The 21,248-nt window shown below is 23.4% G+C and overlaps 5 protein-coding genes across 5 annotated transcripts; 2 read left to right on the top strand and 3 right to left on the bottom strand.

The window, feature by feature from the left end:
- Positions 1-84: 84 nt before the first annotated feature.
- Positions 85-9,677, top strand: PCHAS_0311400 (conserved Plasmodium protein, unknown function; the record flags this gene model as incomplete). Its single annotated transcript, XM_016799881.1, has 3 exons — positions 85-4,758; positions 4,864-9,030; positions 9,156-9,677. 3 exons carry the CDS (start codon positions 85-87, stop codon positions 9,675-9,677), a joined length of 9,363 nt encoding a protein of 3,120 aa, XP_016653199.1.
- Positions 9,678-10,129: 452 nt separating this feature from the next.
- PCHAS_0311300 (peptide chain release factor subunit 1, putative) lies at positions 10,130-11,615 on the bottom strand (the record flags this gene model as incomplete). The annotated part of the gene is made up of 3 exons (XM_738890.1): positions 10,130-11,184; positions 11,295-11,449; positions 11,539-11,615. 3 exons carry the CDS (start codon positions 11,613-11,615, stop codon positions 10,130-10,132), a joined length of 1,287 nt encoding a protein of 428 aa, XP_743983.1.
- A 1,477-nt stretch (positions 11,616-13,092) lies between these two features.
- On the top strand, positions 13,093-13,973 carry PCHAS_0311200 (ribosomal protein L12, mitochondrial, putative; the record flags this gene model as incomplete). Its single annotated transcript, XM_735048.2, has 2 exons — positions 13,093-13,792; positions 13,900-13,973. 2 exons carry the CDS (start codon positions 13,093-13,095, stop codon positions 13,971-13,973), a joined length of 774 nt encoding a protein of 257 aa, XP_740141.2.
- A 975-nt stretch (positions 13,974-14,948) lies between these two features.
- Positions 14,949-17,913, bottom strand: PCHAS_0311100 (conserved Plasmodium protein, unknown function; the record flags this gene model as incomplete). The annotated part of the gene is made up of 2 exons (XM_016799861.1): positions 14,949-16,714; positions 16,818-17,913. 2 exons carry the CDS (start codon positions 17,911-17,913, stop codon positions 14,949-14,951), a joined length of 2,862 nt encoding a protein of 953 aa, XP_016653198.1.
- A 1,762-nt stretch (positions 17,914-19,675) lies between these two features.
- Positions 19,676-20,915, bottom strand: PCHAS_0311000 (GDP-fructose:GMP antiporter, putative; the record flags this gene model as incomplete). Its single annotated transcript, XM_016799854.1, has 3 exons — positions 19,676-19,905; positions 20,011-20,211; positions 20,423-20,915. The coding sequence occupies 3 exons, from the start codon at positions 20,913-20,915 to the stop codon at positions 19,676-19,678; spliced, it is 924 nt and encodes a 307-aa protein (XP_016653197.1).
- Between the last annotated feature and the right edge of the window lie 333 nt (positions 20,916-21,248).

Here is a 21,248-nt window from a genome sequence, read left to right as displayed (position 1 = left end):
ATAATTACAAATTAACAAAGCTTGATAATATAATTCAAACTCGTTAAAACGTTTTGCATATTGTATAAAACAAAGTAATGCATCATGAAAAGCCGATATTTGTCAAACAAAAAAATATATGACCTGATTAGTAGTGAAGCTTATGAAGGATATGAAAATAGTATTAAGGAAGCATTCGAATTTAGATATACAAATTTGTTGAATTATTTAAATAAAGACAATAATTATTATAATATAATATCGATAAAGCTTCAGCATTTCATCAATGAAAACTTAAATTTTGGAAACTTAAAATCTTATTTTTTTGGATTTTCTAAAGAGTTATTAGTACATAGTTTAAAAGTATATTTTTATAATGAGCTAGCAGATAATGAAAATTTGATTATAGAATTGAATACAACAAAATGTGACGAACAACAAAGTAAAACTGCGATTAATTCTGGGATTATGAACAGTATGAATAGTGGATGTGGTAACAAAACAGATAAGGAGCTATTCAAAATATTAGAAGATAATATTAAACTTATAGATATGGAAAAGTTACATTTAATTTATTTTGATGAATACTTTTATATATTTAAAAATATATTACATGTGTTAAAAAGCTGTTACGTTTTTTATGCTTACACAAAATATAAAACAGATGATTTAGAATATGAACATAATTTAATTTACGATCTGTTTAATATAATTGAAAAAAAAATAAAAATTCAAAATTTTATACAAATATATTTTGATACATATAGCGATACGAATAATTATTTCGAACTAATGAAAACAACACATACAGAAAATTATCCATGGTTATATAAATATATATTATTATTTTTAAATATTCAAATATATTGTATAAATATATTTTTTTTTCTACAGTTAAGATTAAATATATTATCAAAAAATAATTTTAAATCGCTTTTAAATATTTTTATATCCACACCAAGTACTAGTATATCTAACAAAATAATTTGTAATGATATAATTACATACACATTAAAACAAAAAGAATATTCGATATTTTTTTTATTAGTTTCTGTAAATAATATAATAAAATTAGAAGACATAAATAAGTATATTAAATCTTCATTATCAAATAATTTATTTAAATTCTTTTTAATATATCAGAAAAATAAAAATTCAGAAAATATTTATGAACAGAATATACGTACACTTTCGACTTCCCTACCACACTTTCATGATATACTTACAAATTTTATATTTATAAATGATAATTTTGTATATAAAAAAATATTAGGGGACTTACTAGATAGTGCTCTTGTCGTTGACGATAGTGTAAGTATTGAAGATGAAGGAATCTTAGAAGATGATGATATACATAATGAACAAGCAAATGGTAGATCTGGTGAATCCAAGAGAGATGAACACAGTTTAAATAGAAATGATTATTCATTAGATAGAGATATAAATAAATATTTAGTAAAGAATATGAAAAAGTATATTAAAAAAAAAGAATTCTTTAAAAACAATATTGATATAAATTTATTTTTAAAAATATGTATATCCCTATTTAGTGGAGAAGATTTTATTTTATTTGTAAATGATATTAAGAAATGTTATAAAAATATAAAGACATGTTTAGATTATATAAAAGATGATAATATTCATCATGATGTATTTTCATTGAAGTATTTTTTTAATTCGTATAATTACAAAAATACAGAATTAGTTGCAAATAATATAGAACGAAAAAAACATGTCTCTCCATATATATCAGTTGAAAGTAAAAATATATTACTTGAAGTATCAACTCTTTTCTTTGCATATGATTATTTAAAAACATATGGAGAAGCAAATACAAAGGTATCAAATATAATAAATCAATTAAATGATGATGAAGAAGAAACTGAAAAAGGAATGTTTCATCCAATTATATTATACAATGTAAATAAATTATTATTAGAATTTTTTGCAAATAAAATTTGTAATTTTCCTATACACACACTAATCATGTTTAATCATAATTTGTTATCTATATATCGAATTTTAAATGTATTAATTGGAACTAGTGCGGATTTAATAAACTTTGAAGAAGTTGAAAGTAACTTAGAATCACTATCCAAGTTAAGTAACAATACAGATAATATAGTCACAATATTAGAAGATACCTTATATTTTAAAATTACAAACATTTTAAAAACAAAAAATTTAGATGCAAAAAATATATATATTACATATATAGAATATTATTATATTTTAATAGATTTTTATAGTAAATATTTATATAATAATTATGATCGAGGGAATAAGAAATTTTTTGGAAATAACAATTTTAATTTTTGCTTCTTTAAAAATATGATCATATTTTTTTGTAAGATGTTAAAAATTAATAAATGCTTTCCATTATTAATTGAGATCAAATTATTTAGTTATTTTAAATTACCTTATGGAATTCAGAATAGTTTTGTTAGCATATTTACATATTTATTTTTTTTATCTTTAAAATATAAAGAGCTCCAATCATTTACTTATGAAATAGTTAAGACACTGTTATTTCTTGTGAAAAAAGTAAATATAAATAAGTTAAATACATATTTGTTTCAGATATTTTCATATTCAGAACATAAAGAAATGGAACGTAGAGAAATGGCAAAAAATGTAAATACAGATGTAGATAATAATGTATTTAATTCAAATGTTTTTTTAAATAATGATTCTGAACATGATCAGAATAATAATGACACATTTGGAAATGGTCAAAATAATAATATGAATTATGTTAATTTTTCAAATTTTAAAATTGAAAAAGAATCTATGGATATAAAAGAAAATTTTAGAATTGATATATCATTTTTAAAAATATTTTTTTTAATTAATGATGTTAAAACGGTTCGATTACATAAAAATATGAATGATAATGAATCGGAACAAAATAAAAATGTGTATGGCAATAGTGAAAAACGAAATTCATCAAAATATAATCATAAAAAAGAATATATTGAAGAAGAGGATTACGATTTAAATAAACTAGACATAGATCAAATGGGCACAATTCAACAAAATAAATATGAATACACAAGTTTTTATAATCCAAATTTGAGTTCTTATGAAAAAACTGTAAATTCAAATCATGAGATTGAAGAAATAAGTTTCGAAGATATTTTTATTATTACATTAATACATTTATGTGAAATTGATAATAATAAAATAAATTTTGTTACAGACTTATTAAGATTATATGAAGAAGAAAAAAAGAAAAATATATTTCCATGTACAGAAGGAATATTAAAATTATTTAAAAAAGTTATTAACAAAAAAACTAGTATATCCTTTCATTCAAATATTTATAAATATTTTCAAACAAAAATTGAACAGATATTAGATAGTATTAATATATTAGTTAAGAAATGGACGAAATGGACTTTTGAAAATTGTGATAATGCATTTAAAAGAGAAAAAAATATAGATATAAATAAGCTAGTGAATTTATTTTTTATATCATTTTATAAATATTTAAAAAATTATTTTTTAATTATAAATGATTTTTTAAGTAATATTAAAATATATAATAGTAACAACACATTTAATGAATTCTTCTTTTTCATTTTTTCAAAATATATAAACAAAGTATTTATAGATAATTTCTCATCCTCTTTCATATTTAAAATATCGAAGTTCACAATTTTAAATACAGCTTTATATATAGTTAATTATATGCTTAAAGTTTCAGAAAGTGTAAACATACACACTATTAAAGAGTTTTACACACGTTACAATAGTCAAAATAAATTTTATTTACAAAATGCAGGGGTAGAAAAAAGTCACATAAGAAATAACAGTTCGTTATTTTTATCTTATCCAGGTGATGGGAATGATAAAGATGGGAATATGCAAATTGAACATACTTCTTATGATTTACAATTAAGTAAAAAAAATACAATAACTTTCAACAATTTTGTTAATAATATAATTATAAATCATACAAATTTACTTAGCAAGCCAGAAGTATATTTACATAAAAAAATAAATATTTTCCAATTATTTATGGCAAATGAAAATGAATATTTATCTACTAACACGAAAATGAGTCATGTCACTGATATGCTATGTATGCAAAAGGAGTCAGTGGCTAGTCAGTTCAATTTTTCATACTATAGAGATAATTATGATAGTATTGAAAAGTTTGAAAAAAGATCACCTATAAATTTTAGCATGAACAGTAATGATTTTTTGGAAAATGAAAGTATGTCCAATAAATATAAAAATTATGATAGGACTCGTTTTGAAACTAATGGATTTTTAGAAGATAATTCTTTAAATATGGTACCCAAAAATACAATAAATTATAATATAATATTTCTCAACTTTTTTTGTCATATAATAAATATATTGGAAATTATTTTTCAAAATAATTATGTTTTTTTTTTGAGTGATTTTTTACTTGTACATTATGAACAGTCAGAAAAAAATAAGAAAATATTCAAATATCGCCTGAACATTTCAGATAATTATTATTCCAATATGAATTTTTTTATAAACAGTTACAACATTAATTATTATAAAAATAAGGACATAGATTTTGAAAATCCAAAGTATAAAAACTATCAAAAATTAAATGAACAAATAATTAATCGAGTATTATTAATGTATTCCCTTATATTGGAAGTGTGTTATCGTTTTAAATTTATTAAAGAGATAAATAATATATCAACAAATATAGCTAACCAAATATTTGCACTCTTTGATACGTCACACCCAATAAATAATTTATTTTCCAAGGTCTCCCTAAATTCTCTTCCAAAGGTAAACCCCTTTTATTTTTCATCCCATTTTACATTTTCCTCCTGTTGTACACAATTTTTTTTTTTAATTTTAATTCATATTTTTTTTATTTAAATAATTTTACAGAATGACATAGTTAGTAAGTCCTTGAACAACGACATTTTAAGTATTGAAAAAAAACATTCAAGTGAAAAACGAGAAATTTTAAGCATATCCTTGTTTTATTTCTTTATGCATAATTACAAGAACATATACACATTATATGATAATTTGAATAAATATTTTCATTCAAGCAATTTTAGTAGCATATATTTTATGTGTAAGTATAGTAAAGGATACTTTCCCTTACTATCAATTATAAGCATGTTCACAGGGAAAATAAAATTTTACTACAATAAAATAAAACAAGTTCAATGTAAAAATATGAAAATTGAATATACAAAAAGGATCTTAAAAATATTAAAATATTTATATTTTTTTATAAGAGATAACGATTTAATTGATATATCGATTTATGAAGAATTATTTGATTTGCTATTTTTTATAATAATAGAATATTTTGAGATAGGAAATAATAAGGAAGATATTTACAAAAGCTATGATATAAAATCGTGTGAATATAATAAACTAAAAATTTTTAATTTATCTCTACATTTCGTGAACGGTATATATTTGAACTTATTTAATGAGAAGAATAAAAATGATGATACACACAAAAATAGTAGTATGTCGGAAAAGAAACAAAAATTGTGGAAATATATAGAACTACATTTTAATCATTTTATAAATAAATTAAAAAGAAATAATTATATATTTATTAAATCATATGAACATATGCCAGTATATGGTAAAAATGTGAAAAAGGAATTATATAACTATATGTACAATATTAATGTAATTAGCGAAATATTCGATCTAGTTATTAAAGGGTTATATACAGAAGAAATTAATATTTACAAATTTATAGTTCAAATATGTTATAACAGAAATATATGTAACATATTTTTTAATATTAATTATGTAAACTTAAATAATTTATTAAATTCTTATTACAAAATATACAACAAAAAAATAGACACTGCTGATAATGTAAAGGATATCTTACGTAATAATAAAAACGTTTTAATTGAAAAGCATGGATCTATAACGGATGATGTATTAATTGAAAATATATTTCAAGTTTTTAGCGAAAAGAAATATGATTATAAATATATACTTAATTTATATGAACACAAACCAGGAAATGATCAGAATGAAGAAAATTGTATTTTTGAAAGAAAAAATAATTCTTTATCAATTAAAAATATGTTACAAAGTAAAATGGAATTATTAGAAGATGATTATATAAGTAAAAGACTTTTTGAAAAAAAATCAGAAAAAAAATATGGTGAAAAAAATTTTGTTTTTGATATAAAAAATTATTGTTATTGCCTGAACGTTCAGAAAAATAATTTACAAAATAATACGAATGTCCTTAATTTTCACACACACAATAAAAATTTAATAAATGGAAATATGCATTGTAATAATGAAACAAATTCTGATATTAATTTAAAAAATAAAATATATAAAAGTATATTGAAAAACATTGATGCAATATTTGAAAATACAAATTTAAAATCGGATGAAGTTAATACAAAAATAAAATTTTCAAAAGATAGCAATGAGGATAGCAAGGTAGACAATTGGAATGATATAATAGACCGAATACCCAATATTAAAGATAATAAATTTGAAAAAACTCAACGAAAAAAAAAAGATAAGAAAAAAACAACATACTATGAATATAGTGATCATACTTCCAAATCATTTATGTTTTCAAAATATTTTAAAAATGAAATTAAATGCATGAAGTATATTAATATAACACAAAGTGTTTATGATAACAAAATACGTTTGTTACTATTTTTGTATAAATTCATTATTATATTAAAATATAAAAAATTATTTGAAAATGAAAATTATAAGAAAGAGGAAGAGTCTTATTTAAAGAAATCGAATACAAAACTAAATGTGCCTTTTGTTTTTTTTATATATGAAGTTATGGCTACATTTTTGGTACCCTCTATTCAGATAAATAAAAATTCATTTTATTATGTTTTGGTATCAAACATTATGGTAAATCTATTTTTTATTATAAATATGCACTCTTACGAAAAGAAGAAGAAAGACATTCCTTTGTCAAATGAAAATGAAAACAAAAACAAAAACCCTTTTGCTAGTAACACTAATACAGAAACGTCAACGCATTTTAATAATAAGCAAAATGAAACAATTAATAATGATACCCTATTTGATGATGAGTTTGAGAATAATTATTACTGTGATATATTTTTGTACGAATCCTACTCTACAAATATTAAAAATAACAATAACAACATTTTTTATGTCTTACATAGTATGACGAATTATATCTTTGAAATGTATCGAAAGCAATTGAGATGGCAATCACAGAGTGAAACTGGTAGTGATATAGACAACAATTCAGATGATAATCAAAATAGTAGGACACACAATAAAGAGAAAAAGAAATATGATAAAAATTTAAATGAAAATACAAAAATGATATGTAATATGTCTTTATTTTTTTCTTTATTTATAAGATGTATAGTTATGCATTTACATTATTTTAAATTACATAGTAAAAATTATTATTTTTTAAAAAATTTAAATGCATTATATGTCCCTAATTGTATATTAAAGCATATATATCCAGCTCAAAATTTTAACATCAATTTGTTTATAAACATGTTGGAAGTATTTTATGTTTCTATCCGATTATACAACAATCATTTTGTGAAAATAAATCAAGGAAGACAACTCGATGGGGATTTTAAATTTGATGAGGTAGACGAAAAGAATAAAGAAACTAACAAAAAGATAGTACACCTTGTGAAAAATAAACAATCAAATGCATATAATAGTGATGATAATATGGATGAAAATATGTTTAGTTTTAATATATATATAAAAACATTGAAAGAGATATTAACAGAATGTTATGAATCACATGACTTGTACATGCAAAATGAAGAAAATAATAAAATGTCATATTTTATGGAACATATATTATTATATTTTTTATATAATCGAATAAATACTATATATGAATTATTATATAGTTTTTATTTTAAATGTATAAAAGTTGAAAAAACAAAAATAATTGATATGGTTAATAAAAGGATATATAAAAATTTAGAAAATATATTATATGACCATGTTAATAAAATAAATACATTTTTATATAATAATCAATATTATTATTTTTATATTAATACATTGATTTTATTAACATTAAATAGACAGATATGTTTACATATTATTGAAACAGATATATTAACAAAATTTATATATGTTCCAGTAATTTATCATTCAATGTTTGATAATAACAAGAGCTTTAATTCAATTTATTATATATCCAATGGTGTATATGTAAGAAATAAAAATCATATCACATTTTGTTCTCTAATCGTTTTGATAATTAAAATGTTATTTATATATGCAAATGATTATAAAAACTTTGAAGAGAATGCTGAGTTTTTTTTTTCTGAAAATAAGTCATATCATTTTTCAAGCAAGTTGAAAAAAAATCAATGGAATTCAGAAGGTAGCGAAATTGAGGATGTACATACAAAAGAGGTATCAGCAGGAACACAACAAAGTGCAGCTAGCCAAGCAAATGATAACAAAAATGAAGAAGGACTAGATGGAGGACGATATACAAATAAAGAAGTTGTCTTTTTCTTAAGCTCTATATTTAATATAATTGGTAAATTGTCGGATAGAATTAATTTTATATTTACAAAAATTGAAAAAATCAATTGCTTAGCAGCATTAGAGGAATCATATTTATATGTTGAATTATTAACAAAGATATCATATTATTGTAGTTTGTATAATATAAATGATTTTTTAATTTCCCTTATGGATAAAGCAGTAGATCATCATTTGTTTTATATAAATAGAATTTTAGAAAAATTTATTTTTGAAAAAGAAATGATTATAGAACCTTATAGTCAATATGAAGTATCTGCATCTTCAAATTCACAAGATACTATGGATCAAAAAAAAATAAAAAAAAACGAATTATCATTGTTTACTCAAAGAATATTATATATTTGTTATAAATCGATACTTAACTATAATACTATATTATTAAATATAATACAAAACCAATATTTTACACATTCCTACTTCGTTATTCATTTTTATATATTAATATTAAAATCGACTCGTCTAGTTACAACAATTATCGAGCACTTTGGAAGGAAAAACACGACCCTCATTCGGACGGTACGCCCTTTTATTGCATTCACATTGTGCAGGTTCCTACATGTGGGCCAGCTCATGTATACACACTTGTTTATTTATTTATTTATAATATACATGGTTGTGTGCATATTATTTCCCCCTCGCAGGTCAAAACAAACAACGGAGTGTCACATGTGCCAATATGCCTTGACATAATAAATACGATGAAAGAAAAGAAGAAAGAGAAGATATATTACACAAGAGGAGCTGTAGGGAAGGCATCAAGTTTTTGTCAATACCTAAGTGATAATAATTCCAAGAGTGATGTATCAAATAATTCAGGAGAAATTATACAATATAATAAATCGATAGATGAATATATAAATACAAAACGTATATATAAAAATGATAATCTATTTAATTTTTTACCCGAAATAATACAATTAAAAACATATTATAATATATTAAAAGAAATATTAGAGAGAAGTGCATTTCTTGGTGCTTTCCTTTTAGATAAGCTAAAAATTCTATGTGAAGATTCATGTTTAAAACAGATCTTAATTAGTAACGTTTGCTCTTATTTGATTCATATCAATGCGACTCTCTTGCCTTCCAACATATGCACGAACAGTTTCAAAAAAAAGTGCACCCTCATTTATAACTACATCGTGAACATGCACAAGAAGTAGTGGCTTTGTCACGTTGTGACGTTTGCAATTTTTCATATTTTTTATTTTATTTTGCAATTTTTTATTTTTCCTTTTCATATTTTACGAATTAAAAATGACTTTCATTGTTTACGCGCCCGTTCCGTTTAAAATTCGAATTCGATGAAATAGGCCCAAAGCATAAAATAGGGAATGAAATACTAAACAAAACAAATAGGTGCAAAATAGGGGTTCCGAAAAAAAAGAAAATGGAATACGCAGCAAAATGAATTCATCTTCAATTCGCACAATTAAAAATGAATGTAAAAATGAATGTAAAAATGAATGTAAAAAATGGTGTGAAAAATGGTGTGAAATGGGATGGGCCAAGGCCCACGCTTTCTGTAAATTCAACATCAGCATGGACTGGTGAAATGTTTTGACAATGAGTACATGAAATAATTTATGGGTAACGAAATAGGAGTATTGATGTTTTAAAACAATTCAACATCACTATCTACATCTTCATCATATAAATTTAAATCGATTTTATATCTAAGCATACCACCAAAACCTCCAAATCCTTTTTGAAATTGTGCACCTTCTTGAGATTTATTAGTAACAAAATCTAAGGAAGCACCATATTTTTTATAATTATTAATAATCCAATCTGTTAATAAAATTTTTTCTACAACTTCTAATTCAACATTATTTTCTTTATATAACGATTCTTGTTTTTCATCATGAGGAAATATATGCATCGTTTTCGTTTGATTGGTAACATTATTTTTTGTTGTCAATCGAATAATATCTAAACCTTCATAAACAATTAATAATTCAACAGCTCCGATTTCTAATGCTTTTAAAGTATCTTCAATACCGTATACAACTTTGCCTGTGTCTTGTGCAATTTCTTCAAAGAATTTTCCTATTAATTTTTTTTCTTGTATAAATTTCACATTTTGTAAAGCCTCTCCACTAAGTTCTATAGCTTGATTAAATCCATTATCACCTCCATAAGATATATCTACAATTTTTATAACTTTTGCATATAATCTTTGATCAAATAGATCACTATGTAATAAATCATTTTTAAAATCTGCACTTCCTGCTAGCACAATACCTAAGACATTAACTTTATCATTTGTTATAAATACAGATGTAGATACTTCGGCAACTTTTCTTAAATAGTTATGTCTTTTTTCTAATCTTAAACGTGCAAAACGTAACGCACTTTGACCACCACGTCCATGTTTCTTTGGTAAATCAACTGTAAACCTTCGAATAACTTCTCTTGCATTTCCTTGTATTGTTCCAAATAATGCACCATTACCATCTACTATAATAAATCCAAATTTATCATCGCTTTCTAATAATTCTTTTAGTGCTTCAACATGAAATTTATTATCACACAAATACAAACTAGTGTTGATTGGTCGAAAGGGCTCAAAATCTATAGACATCTTTTTTTCTTTCCCATCTTCGGTCACCACAGTTCCACAATACACGACGAGCCCCTTGGGCGGAGTCTTATTGTACAGCTTTAGCTCTAAAAAGGGGGAAGCAAAGGTTGAAAAGGTTGAAAACGTTGGAAACGTTGGAAACGTTGAAAAATGTGAAAAATGTGAAAAATTTTCCGATTTTTGGGGGGCTGCTTACTTTGCTGGGTCGAGGTAATCGCGGATAGCACACTGAGTCGGTTGACTCTACTTTTGATGTTGGAAGCTGTTCCGAGTTCGTCAGCCAACATTTTGTTGATTCTCGATACTTCATCTTTGCTTCGTATAATAAGGCTAATCATGCTGGTTCCGTTTCTATAGGAAAATAGTGGGAAGTATATGTGATAGTGCATAAAAGGAGGTATATGAATGTGTATATCCGTTTTTATGTTTATTATGCTTACCCTTTTGCGTTCTCTAATTTTTTGATCAGTCTTTTTATTTTCCATTGTTCAACATTTGCGTCACGATCGACTTCCATGGTTGTTAAAATTTGTTAGTTAAAAAAAAAAGTTTTCAAATTTGTCAAAAATTCAAAAAATGGTTCCCTACGTTCACTATGAATTATGTATGCCTCAAGGGAATTGAATAATCATAGATGAAAACAAATGGAGATATAAAAGTTATATGGTATATCAAGAATGTTTTACTTTAAATTGACGAAAGATTATACTGCTTAAATAAGGGTTTGAAAGAATTAAATATATATTATAAAATGTATAAGTAAATAGATGGATGTATATTATATAAACATATAGAGTATGACGCATAATATATAAAAATATAGTTTTTGTTTTAATAAATATAATTCACATTTTTAAAACAGAGTTTATTTTTTATAATAAATGATATCATATATCAAAATTACAAACTATACACAAATATGAAGGGATAAGATAAAATATTAGCTACACGAATTATATTTATATGCATAGAAAGAAAAAAAGAAATATATTTTAATCTATGTTTGTAAATGAATAGTTATAACATTGTAAATTTCGCTTTATTATTAATCTATGCTTATAAATGATTAGTTATAACTTTGTAAATTTCGCTTTATTTTTATTATATGGTTAATATAAAAAAATTATGAATTGAAAGGGAAGTCATATATAAATATAAACATATATTAACACAGGAAATGTAATAAATAATATAGTTTTTTTTTATATTTTTCAAAAAAATTTTAAATATAAAGAAAATAATATATTTCCTGTTATTCTGATCTTTTACTTTTTTTATTTTTTTTTCATATTTTTTTTTTTTTTTCTTTTTTCTGTTCGTTTAAATTTTTTTTATTTTACAAGGGGGAGGCACTTCTTCATCGGGCATACAAAATTAGAATGCCTACAAAAAATTTTTATTTAATTTTAAAAAATGGATATTTACAAATGCAGTTAATATATATACACATACTGTTCGTTTATAATTAATTATTTTTTTTTCATGCGATTTTTTTAACTACTTTTTCTGAATTTTTTTTATTTTTCGTTTTTACATTATTACCAAGCAATAAAAAGGTATTGAAAAAAATATAGCTATATATATGTATAAAATGAAAATATTTGAATTGAGTAAAAGTAAGGGGTATATATATAGTATGTGTGATTGTGGAAAGGTAGCATTGTATGTATAGGAGTGGAAATAGCAATTATATTTTAAATGCATTTTCACAAATATGCAAAAGTGTAAAACTATATATGTAGAACAAAATTGAATCACAAAATATATTATTTGTTTTATATGCTTACTTAAAAATGTGTATTCTTAACATGTTTTACATTCGTTTGAAAAGAAAAACTTGAAATAAATACATAATATTATATATTTATCCTATTGCATAATACTACATGAATAGGTTATAAAGCTATTAACAAATCAACGACCAAGACATGTATACAATAATTTGTTTGTATAAACATTTCCCAGCAATATAAATACAATCATTTTATACCGAAATGATTAATAAATGTAGGCATGCCAAATTACTTCTTCACAATTCAAAGGCTTATAACAAAAGGGGTAATGATCCTATATTAAGTTTGAAAAAAATAATACAAAAAAATTCAAATATTTGTTTTTTTCAAATATGTCGAAATATATTTTCCTCTACAAGCAGTAGTAGTTACGACGTGTTTGATAAAATCAAAGATTCGAATGATAAACAAGATGATGTAGAAAATGAATCTACAAAAAAAAGAAAGCCATCAAAAAAGGTATTAAAATTAGTTGATGATATATTAAATTTGACATTAATCGAAGCAGCAGATTTATGTGACTTATGTCAAGAAAAATTAGAAGGGAATAAATCATTTAATAATGGATATTTTATAAATCGAAATCCATTTCCACATCCTTCATCATTTTTCGGAGCTTCAAATATGCCACCAATAAATAGCGGACTTAATATGCCAAACCCAAACATAACCAATACGTCTACTAATGTGGAAAGTGAAAACCCCGATATAAAACAAACGAATGAAAATACCAAAGGTGAAGAAAAAAAGAAACAAACTAAAAATACTTTTAGTATCAAGCTAGAAAAATTTGATGTTAAAAATAAAATTAATACTATCAAAGAGATTCGAAAAATAACTAACGTTGGCTTGAAGGAAGCCAAGGAAATGGTGGAGAGCGCCCCCTTCTACATACAAAAGAGTGAGCCCATTACCTACTGTTCGTCTGTGCAATCGTCTGCGCATTCGCCTATTCGTAATATTTCTTATATTTCTTATATTTCTCTTTCTTTACTTCTCATCGTGCAGACGTCCCGGCGGAGCAGGCCGAAGAAATCAAAAAGACTTTTGAAGGCCTCGGAGCAACAATCATTTTAGAGTAAGCCCGGTTAAGTAAATATTGTGAAGAATCGATTTTAAAAACACTTGGAGTTAAGTCGAAAAAATAAGTGAACTACACTATGGTAGGATACACCATACCCAAATCAATGTTCATATATTATTTTGTATTTATTGTTAATCTTAAAATTTTTTGGCTTTAAAGACAAATAAGTTTGATGTGCATGCATATAAATATCATATATGCATAATGTATAAGTATAAAATAAAAAAAAAATATAAACAGCATAAAATGTTTTAAATAATTAAAAAAAATATATCAATGAAATTAAATTTTTTTAAAATGTCTTAAATATATAAATTTTTTTGACAAGTGTAAAATTATAATCTATAAATAAGCGAAGGACATGGTTGTATTTTTTTTTTTATAAAAACAGTGAAATAGAAAAGTAAGAAAAATCAAATTCGGGAAATATTTCTGTATACTATATGAAAATATATCATCTTGTGTGTATGCTTATATTTGAATATATATACTGTTATTTTTTTTGCAAAAATGCTACTATTCATGAGTGTGCGCATTACATAGTAGTGTAAATATGTATGTATGTCATGCCAGTGTGTATAGTTGCGATAGATATATGCATGCATATACACACGGGCATGTCCCTTCTTCAAGCATTCATTTTGCCCCATGCTTTTCACTTAAAACGTAGATTAATTTTACGTATTTTTTGTTCGTAATATATTAAAATAATGAGAGTATACGCAAAAAAATGTATATAATACCATGTGTGTTACTATATAGTGATGACTATGGTAATATATGAACTTCTCATGTGTTAATATATTTTAAACAAACGAAAACAAAAGAATATAGTATTATATATATTAAAATAATATTAATTTGTAAAAAAAATAAGCCAAAAAATATAGGGGAGTTCCTATTTTTTTTTAATAAAAATTATGTTTTTATTATATTACTAGAATATATATGAGGCTAATAAAATGGTAGCATATTAAGTTGTTGTATTTTCGCTAGTAAAATTTATATAATTATTTTCATTTTCAAAAGAATTTGAATTTTTTTCTTCGATCATATTGAAATTGTTATAGCTCTCTTCATTATGTGTGTTATCATTATAAATAGTCTGTTCATTTTTGATTTCTTCATGTTCTACCTTGCTATTCTCTTGTGGCATTCTCAAATTTGTGCTACATTCATTCTGTTTTATTTTATTATCATCCTTGTCATAAATATTATCGTTTAGTTCGTAACTTTTTTTGTAACATTTAATAAATGGAAAACGATTTTCAAAATAATTTCTTATTTCCTCTTCATTAGTTATGTTAAAATTAAAACTATAAATATTTCCTAATATTTTTTGATGTCTATTTATTATTCTTAATACATATAAAAAATTATTAATTAAAACATTTATTTCAGAATGGTAAGTTAAAGAGTTATTATTAACACTAATTTTATTTAATTTATTTTTTAAAACTGATAATATATTATTTATACCAATTTTATCGTAATTATTTTTAAAAATTATTTCTTCGCTTTTTATTTTGTCACAATATAAAGATATTTCTTGGGTTGTTTTTTCAATATCAGCTTTTCCTAAACAATTGGATATGCTTGTCGTTTCATTTTTTATTTCTTCTTTATAATCTTGTTCCATGTCTTTTACATTTTTTTCGTTATACAGAGATGTGTGTACTATGTTATTATCATTTTCTTTGTCCAGTTGTTCATTGATTTTATTTTCAACATGATCGCTACCTCCTTTATCAGCATATTGCACATCATTCATAACTTCATTTTTGTTCTCCTCATTTTTGATTTCTTCATTTGTTGGATCTATACGAAGTTTTCTTTTTCGTCCTTTCTTTTTAACTTCCTTAATATCGGAGTTGGTATTTCCTGTTTCTGTTTCATCAGGATTATTTGGGTCTATAGTTTTTTTTTTTTTTTTTCTTCCCACATTCTCTTTTTTTGCATTATCATAATAACTTGGTTCCATTTTTACATGAACACCATCATTTTTTATTGCCTGTTCATAATTTCCTTCAACTGTTTTTGAAAGTTTAAGATCATATACTTCAAATCCTTGATCATTTATATTATTAAAATTTTGATAATTATATGCATTGTTATGCATTACATTTTCACCAGTATTAAATTGGTTATTATACATATTATGTAGGTTTGATGACACTTTTCTTAAATATGGTGTACTAACCCTTTTTAAAAAATTAGTATATGACCTGTTCATATTTTCATTAACATTTTGATCAATTGTTTGTTTATTATTTCGTAAAATTCTTTCGATTATACTTTGATTAAGCATAATATTATTTGGATAGTTAATCTGGTTTTGTTGCTGTTGTTGTAAGTGGTAATAATATTCATTATTATTGTTAATGTTATATGCACCATTTTCATATTCTGAATTGTTCATAAAATATTGATCATATGTCATACCATTTTGATAATTGTTTATTGGAACATTACTAATACCATAATTATTATGTGCAAATTTTCTTGCTGGGTCATAAAAATTATTGCCTTGTGCAATAGAATTACCTGACATGTTCATATTATATGAGTTCATCATTTCATTTTCAAATGTATTATTTACATGACTAGTTTTAGATCTATTATTATGCATTTGATTATTTATATCATAACCTCCTTGGGTCATTCCGCTTATCATGTTCATATTATTTTTTCCCATTTCATATGCATAGTTATGACCTGTGTATATATTTTTATTATTACCTGAAAATTTTTATAGTTAAAAAATAGTCAAATATATTAACATGTTCATAAATAAATTGCATGTAATAAAATTATTGGTTTTATTTTTGGGATATTAAATTACCTTCACTGTCCAAGTTATCTTTATCAATCCGACCAGCGTGTGCATTAATCATTTGTCTATCACTTAAATTGGTGTTATTATTATTTTGATTTCGAAATGTTTCATTTGCTTTTTCATGGAACATAAAATTATTATCATTTATATTGGCTAGTCGATTGATATTTACATTTTTTATATCCGAAGTCCCATTAATTGGATAATTGGGAATGTAGTGACCCCCGATTTGTTTGTTGTCTGAATGTGTGCTAGCTAAATTAAAATTATTTTTATTTGGTGTATTAAAGGGAATATTATTGGCAATATCGTTTGGATTATTTTTATTAAACTTTGTTATATTATTCATGTTTTGAATTGCATCAAAATTATATGTATCGTTAATATTGTTATTTGCATAATGATTTATATTAGCTTGACGTTCCATAGGGTTATAAATATTATTTATATTTTCATTATTAACATGATTATTATGAATATAATTATAATTTTGTGCATGCCCATTTTGATTGGTCATATTTTCTATTCGATTCATAGTGTTCATATTATTTAATCTATGCATGTTGTTAAAATTGTCTGAACCTAATATAGTATTAATATTATGTATTTTATTTATATTTCCAGGGTATCCAATATCATTGACATTGGTTATTTTGTGAATGTTACCCATCATTCGATTGTTAGAATTGCTACTTTGTCGAATCATACTACTATTTTGTCTATTCGCTAGTGGATTTGTATCATTCACATTTTGAAGATTTTTAGGTGTCATATAATTATAAGCTCCATGTATTGGTCCATTATTAGAACCCGAATTATCTATGATATTATTATTACATCTAATTTGATCATTTATTTCATAATTGTAATTTTGAATATGTGGGTTACAAAAAAAATTATTTTCATCACGAGGGTTCACATTTTTTGAAATAATATTATCCCCATAATTTCTTATATTATTGGTAGTAACTGGAAATGATTCATGATTAAATGGATTTATGTTTCCATGATTTGTATTGTTAAAATTTCTTAAATGGTTATTGCCTTTGTTTAGGTTATTATTTGGTGGATCAAAATTCATATTATTATTTTTATGATTCATAATATTCACTATTCGGTTGTTAGCTATTTTAATATATATTATATTTTATATATGTATCATTGAACATTCATAAAAAAAATTTTAGAAATTTTATGTACGTTCATTATTGTTATATATTCATATTCAATTATAGATATATGTTGGCATCTTTACATGCCCGTATATACACATTTTACCTATGCTCTTGATTTTATCACAAAAATAATATATAGCGGGAATATATGAATAGATAATCGGTAGATAAACAAAAAAAGGAAACAAATGTTATATATATGTTGAAAGTAAGTGTCTGAATTTGTTAGTTCATCCTTCTTATTTAGACTATTATATATTAACAATTTAAAAGCTATCCAAAAATGAAAAAAAACGTGAGATAGAGTCAGGGAGAAGTAATGTGATTGGGTGATAGGGAATTGTAATAGAATAAAAAAATAACGTGTGGGTAAGTATATTAAATTAGGGAATAGAAAATATAAAGAAAGATATATAGAAACAAACTGTGTAAGAACGTGTGAAAAAAATATAATGCTATATAATGCTACATATTACATGAAACGAAAAAAGATAAAAATTTGAAAATAAAAATTATTTCAATTGGAAAGGGATTAATACAAAAAAATGTAAAGCATGTGTATGTTTTGTGTATATGATGCATATCCATGCAATTCAATCAAATTTAAAAGGGTATGAAAAATATATTAAAATTACTGTAAAAATATAAAACTGGAGAATGTAATATAAAAATGTAAACATAAATTTAATAACTGGGTCTCATATTTCACATAATTGTGTATACTTATATGAACGTATTTTGGCTATTTTATTATTGAGTGCAAGAAAATAAAATTTATTATAGTGTTTTACCAATACATTTTTTGTTTTATTAATACTTTGGCTTTATTCATATTTTTTATTTCTTTTTTGAATTCTTAAATTCTTTTATATATCTTTTTCTTTTAGAAAGTGTAAAAATGTTATATCAAAAATAAAGCCAAATTTTTTTTACACAAAGAAAGCTAGAATAATAGTAAATAAAAAATTGTGAAAATATTATTATGTATGTAAAATATATATTGTTTTTCACCTTAATTTTGTATAACTTATGTAAACAAATCTAATATATTTATATATACCAATTTCATGAAGAAACATATGCTATATTATTATAAACTAGGCGTTACTAAAATACAAACACACATACATTGAATATTTTATAATAAATAAATGAATGGAAAAATAGGTTGATAAAACATTGTGATTTTAAATATTATTACATGTTCATAAAAGACAGTAGGAATTGTATTCATTGTTATTGATGAATTTTTTAAGTTGGCCTCATCGTATGCTATGCATAGTTGTCTGCCCTCTATTCGTTTAATGTTCCAACTATATTTAAAAAGCAAATAAAGGTGAAGTTAATAAAATGAAAAATATGGGCAATCGAATATGTAATAATAAACAATTTTAAAATTCTTATTTCACTATAATACATATTAAATAACATGCACAGTACATGTAAGTAAAAGTCTAGTCATAATTTATAAAATATATGGAGTTAAAAATGGAATTAGGTCAAAGAAAAATAAAATTGCATTCTTTTACAGTTTATTCATTTATATTGTTAAAACAAAAAATAAAAATACAAAAAAAATAATATTCCTAACATTACTACATTTTTTAATAATAACAGTGTAATGTATAGTAAGGATGAGGGTATATTGATTATATGGACATATGTTGCCTGACTTGTTCATATTTTTTTTTAATTAATTTTTTTTTTTGAATATTCGCTAGAATATCCATATGTAAACGAGCCTAATGTAGTTAATATTATTCCAATCATTGTGCTTGTATTAAATTCTTCTGAATTATAAAATTTACTTAAAAATGTTTGAAGTGTTGACTTTACATTTCCAATCATATTATAAGCAACATTGTCTGTGTAATAAATACACATAAACGATGAGAATGTTACACAAATGGATGATAAGCCTGAGAAGGTTGTAAATTTATATTAGTAAAAAAATATGTACATGTTAATAAAATTACATTTGTGTGTGTGAATTATTTTTTGCTTTATTTTGGTTATAAACTTACAAGAAAGAATTAATAAGGTAAATCCGTGATATGTTAAATTAAGAATTTGCAATATTCTTCCAGTTATTAATAAATATATAAACAAAATAATGGAGGAGTATATCAAATTGTAGTGTAACATTTTCATTTTGTTTTTATATACAATTAATTTTTGCTTTAATAAGTTTAAGTGTATTGCTTGTCCTATGGAAACGATGATGCCTAAAGGTGTTGAAAAAATGTTGAAAAAATGTTGAAAAAAAATTGGTGTATATATAATGCACTAAATTGGTTAACTATTTGAATTGGAACGGTACTATATACATATTTCACTGGTTCAACATGCATATCAAAGAGCTGTGTGTGTGCAAATGGATAGGCAAGTATGCATAGGCAAATATGCATAGTGGATTTATTTATTTCTTTTACAAACCATATATTACGGCCTTGTGGTTGGTATTAATTGCATCCGCAGAGAAAATGAAAAATCCGATGGAGACCAAAATGCATGAACAGATCATAAAAAAATTGAATTTAATATGCTTAAAAAAAAAATAAGAGAATATGAAATTAAAAGGTAATGTCATAGATCTAGCTAGCTGATAAGATGATATGATAGTATATTTTAAACATAAGTTTCCAAAAATCAATGTAAAATTAAATGATATTATTAAAGGCCATAAATGTTTTATCCCTTCATACAAAGTAAAAAATTCATTTTTAACGTCATCTTCTTTTTGAATTTTGGATAAATAACTTTTAAAAATAAATAAAAAAACTAAACATGATAAATGTTGTAAAAAAATTAAGAAAATAGTGTCCAAAATATTTGTTATTAGCATATATTTATTAACAAAAACGGATGTTATTGATGAAGCTAAGTAAGTGATAATTGAAAATAATACTGGAAGTTTTTTATTCACCATTTTGAAAAAAAATTATTAATAAAATAAACTTAATTTATATTGTTTGAAATGTAAGCTCATTGTTTTGTTCCTATATGGATATATGTTTTGTGGCATTCTTAAATAATTGCTTTGTTATGTAGTATTTATTTAATTTTATTGTCTATTTTATCAACTTAAATGAATAACCAAAATGTTTAACTCTTCGTGGTACCCCAATTATGCTTGCACCATACTTTCTTAAGGACAAAAAAAAATTATATTGGATAAAGAACGAAACACAATAACAAGTAATCTTTTTCAGTATATACGATATTTTTATGGATATAAATAAACTACAAATATATTCTGAAC

The sequence above is a fragment of the Plasmodium chabaudi genome (assembly GCF_900002335.3).
Source record: "Plasmodium chabaudi chabaudi strain AS genome assembly, chromosome: 3".
Taxonomy (NCBI): Eukaryota; Apicomplexa; class Aconoidasida; order Haemosporida; family Plasmodiidae; genus Plasmodium; species Plasmodium chabaudi.
Note: the sequence above shows the minus strand (reverse complement) of the source record. Positions and strands in the feature narration are given on the sequence as shown.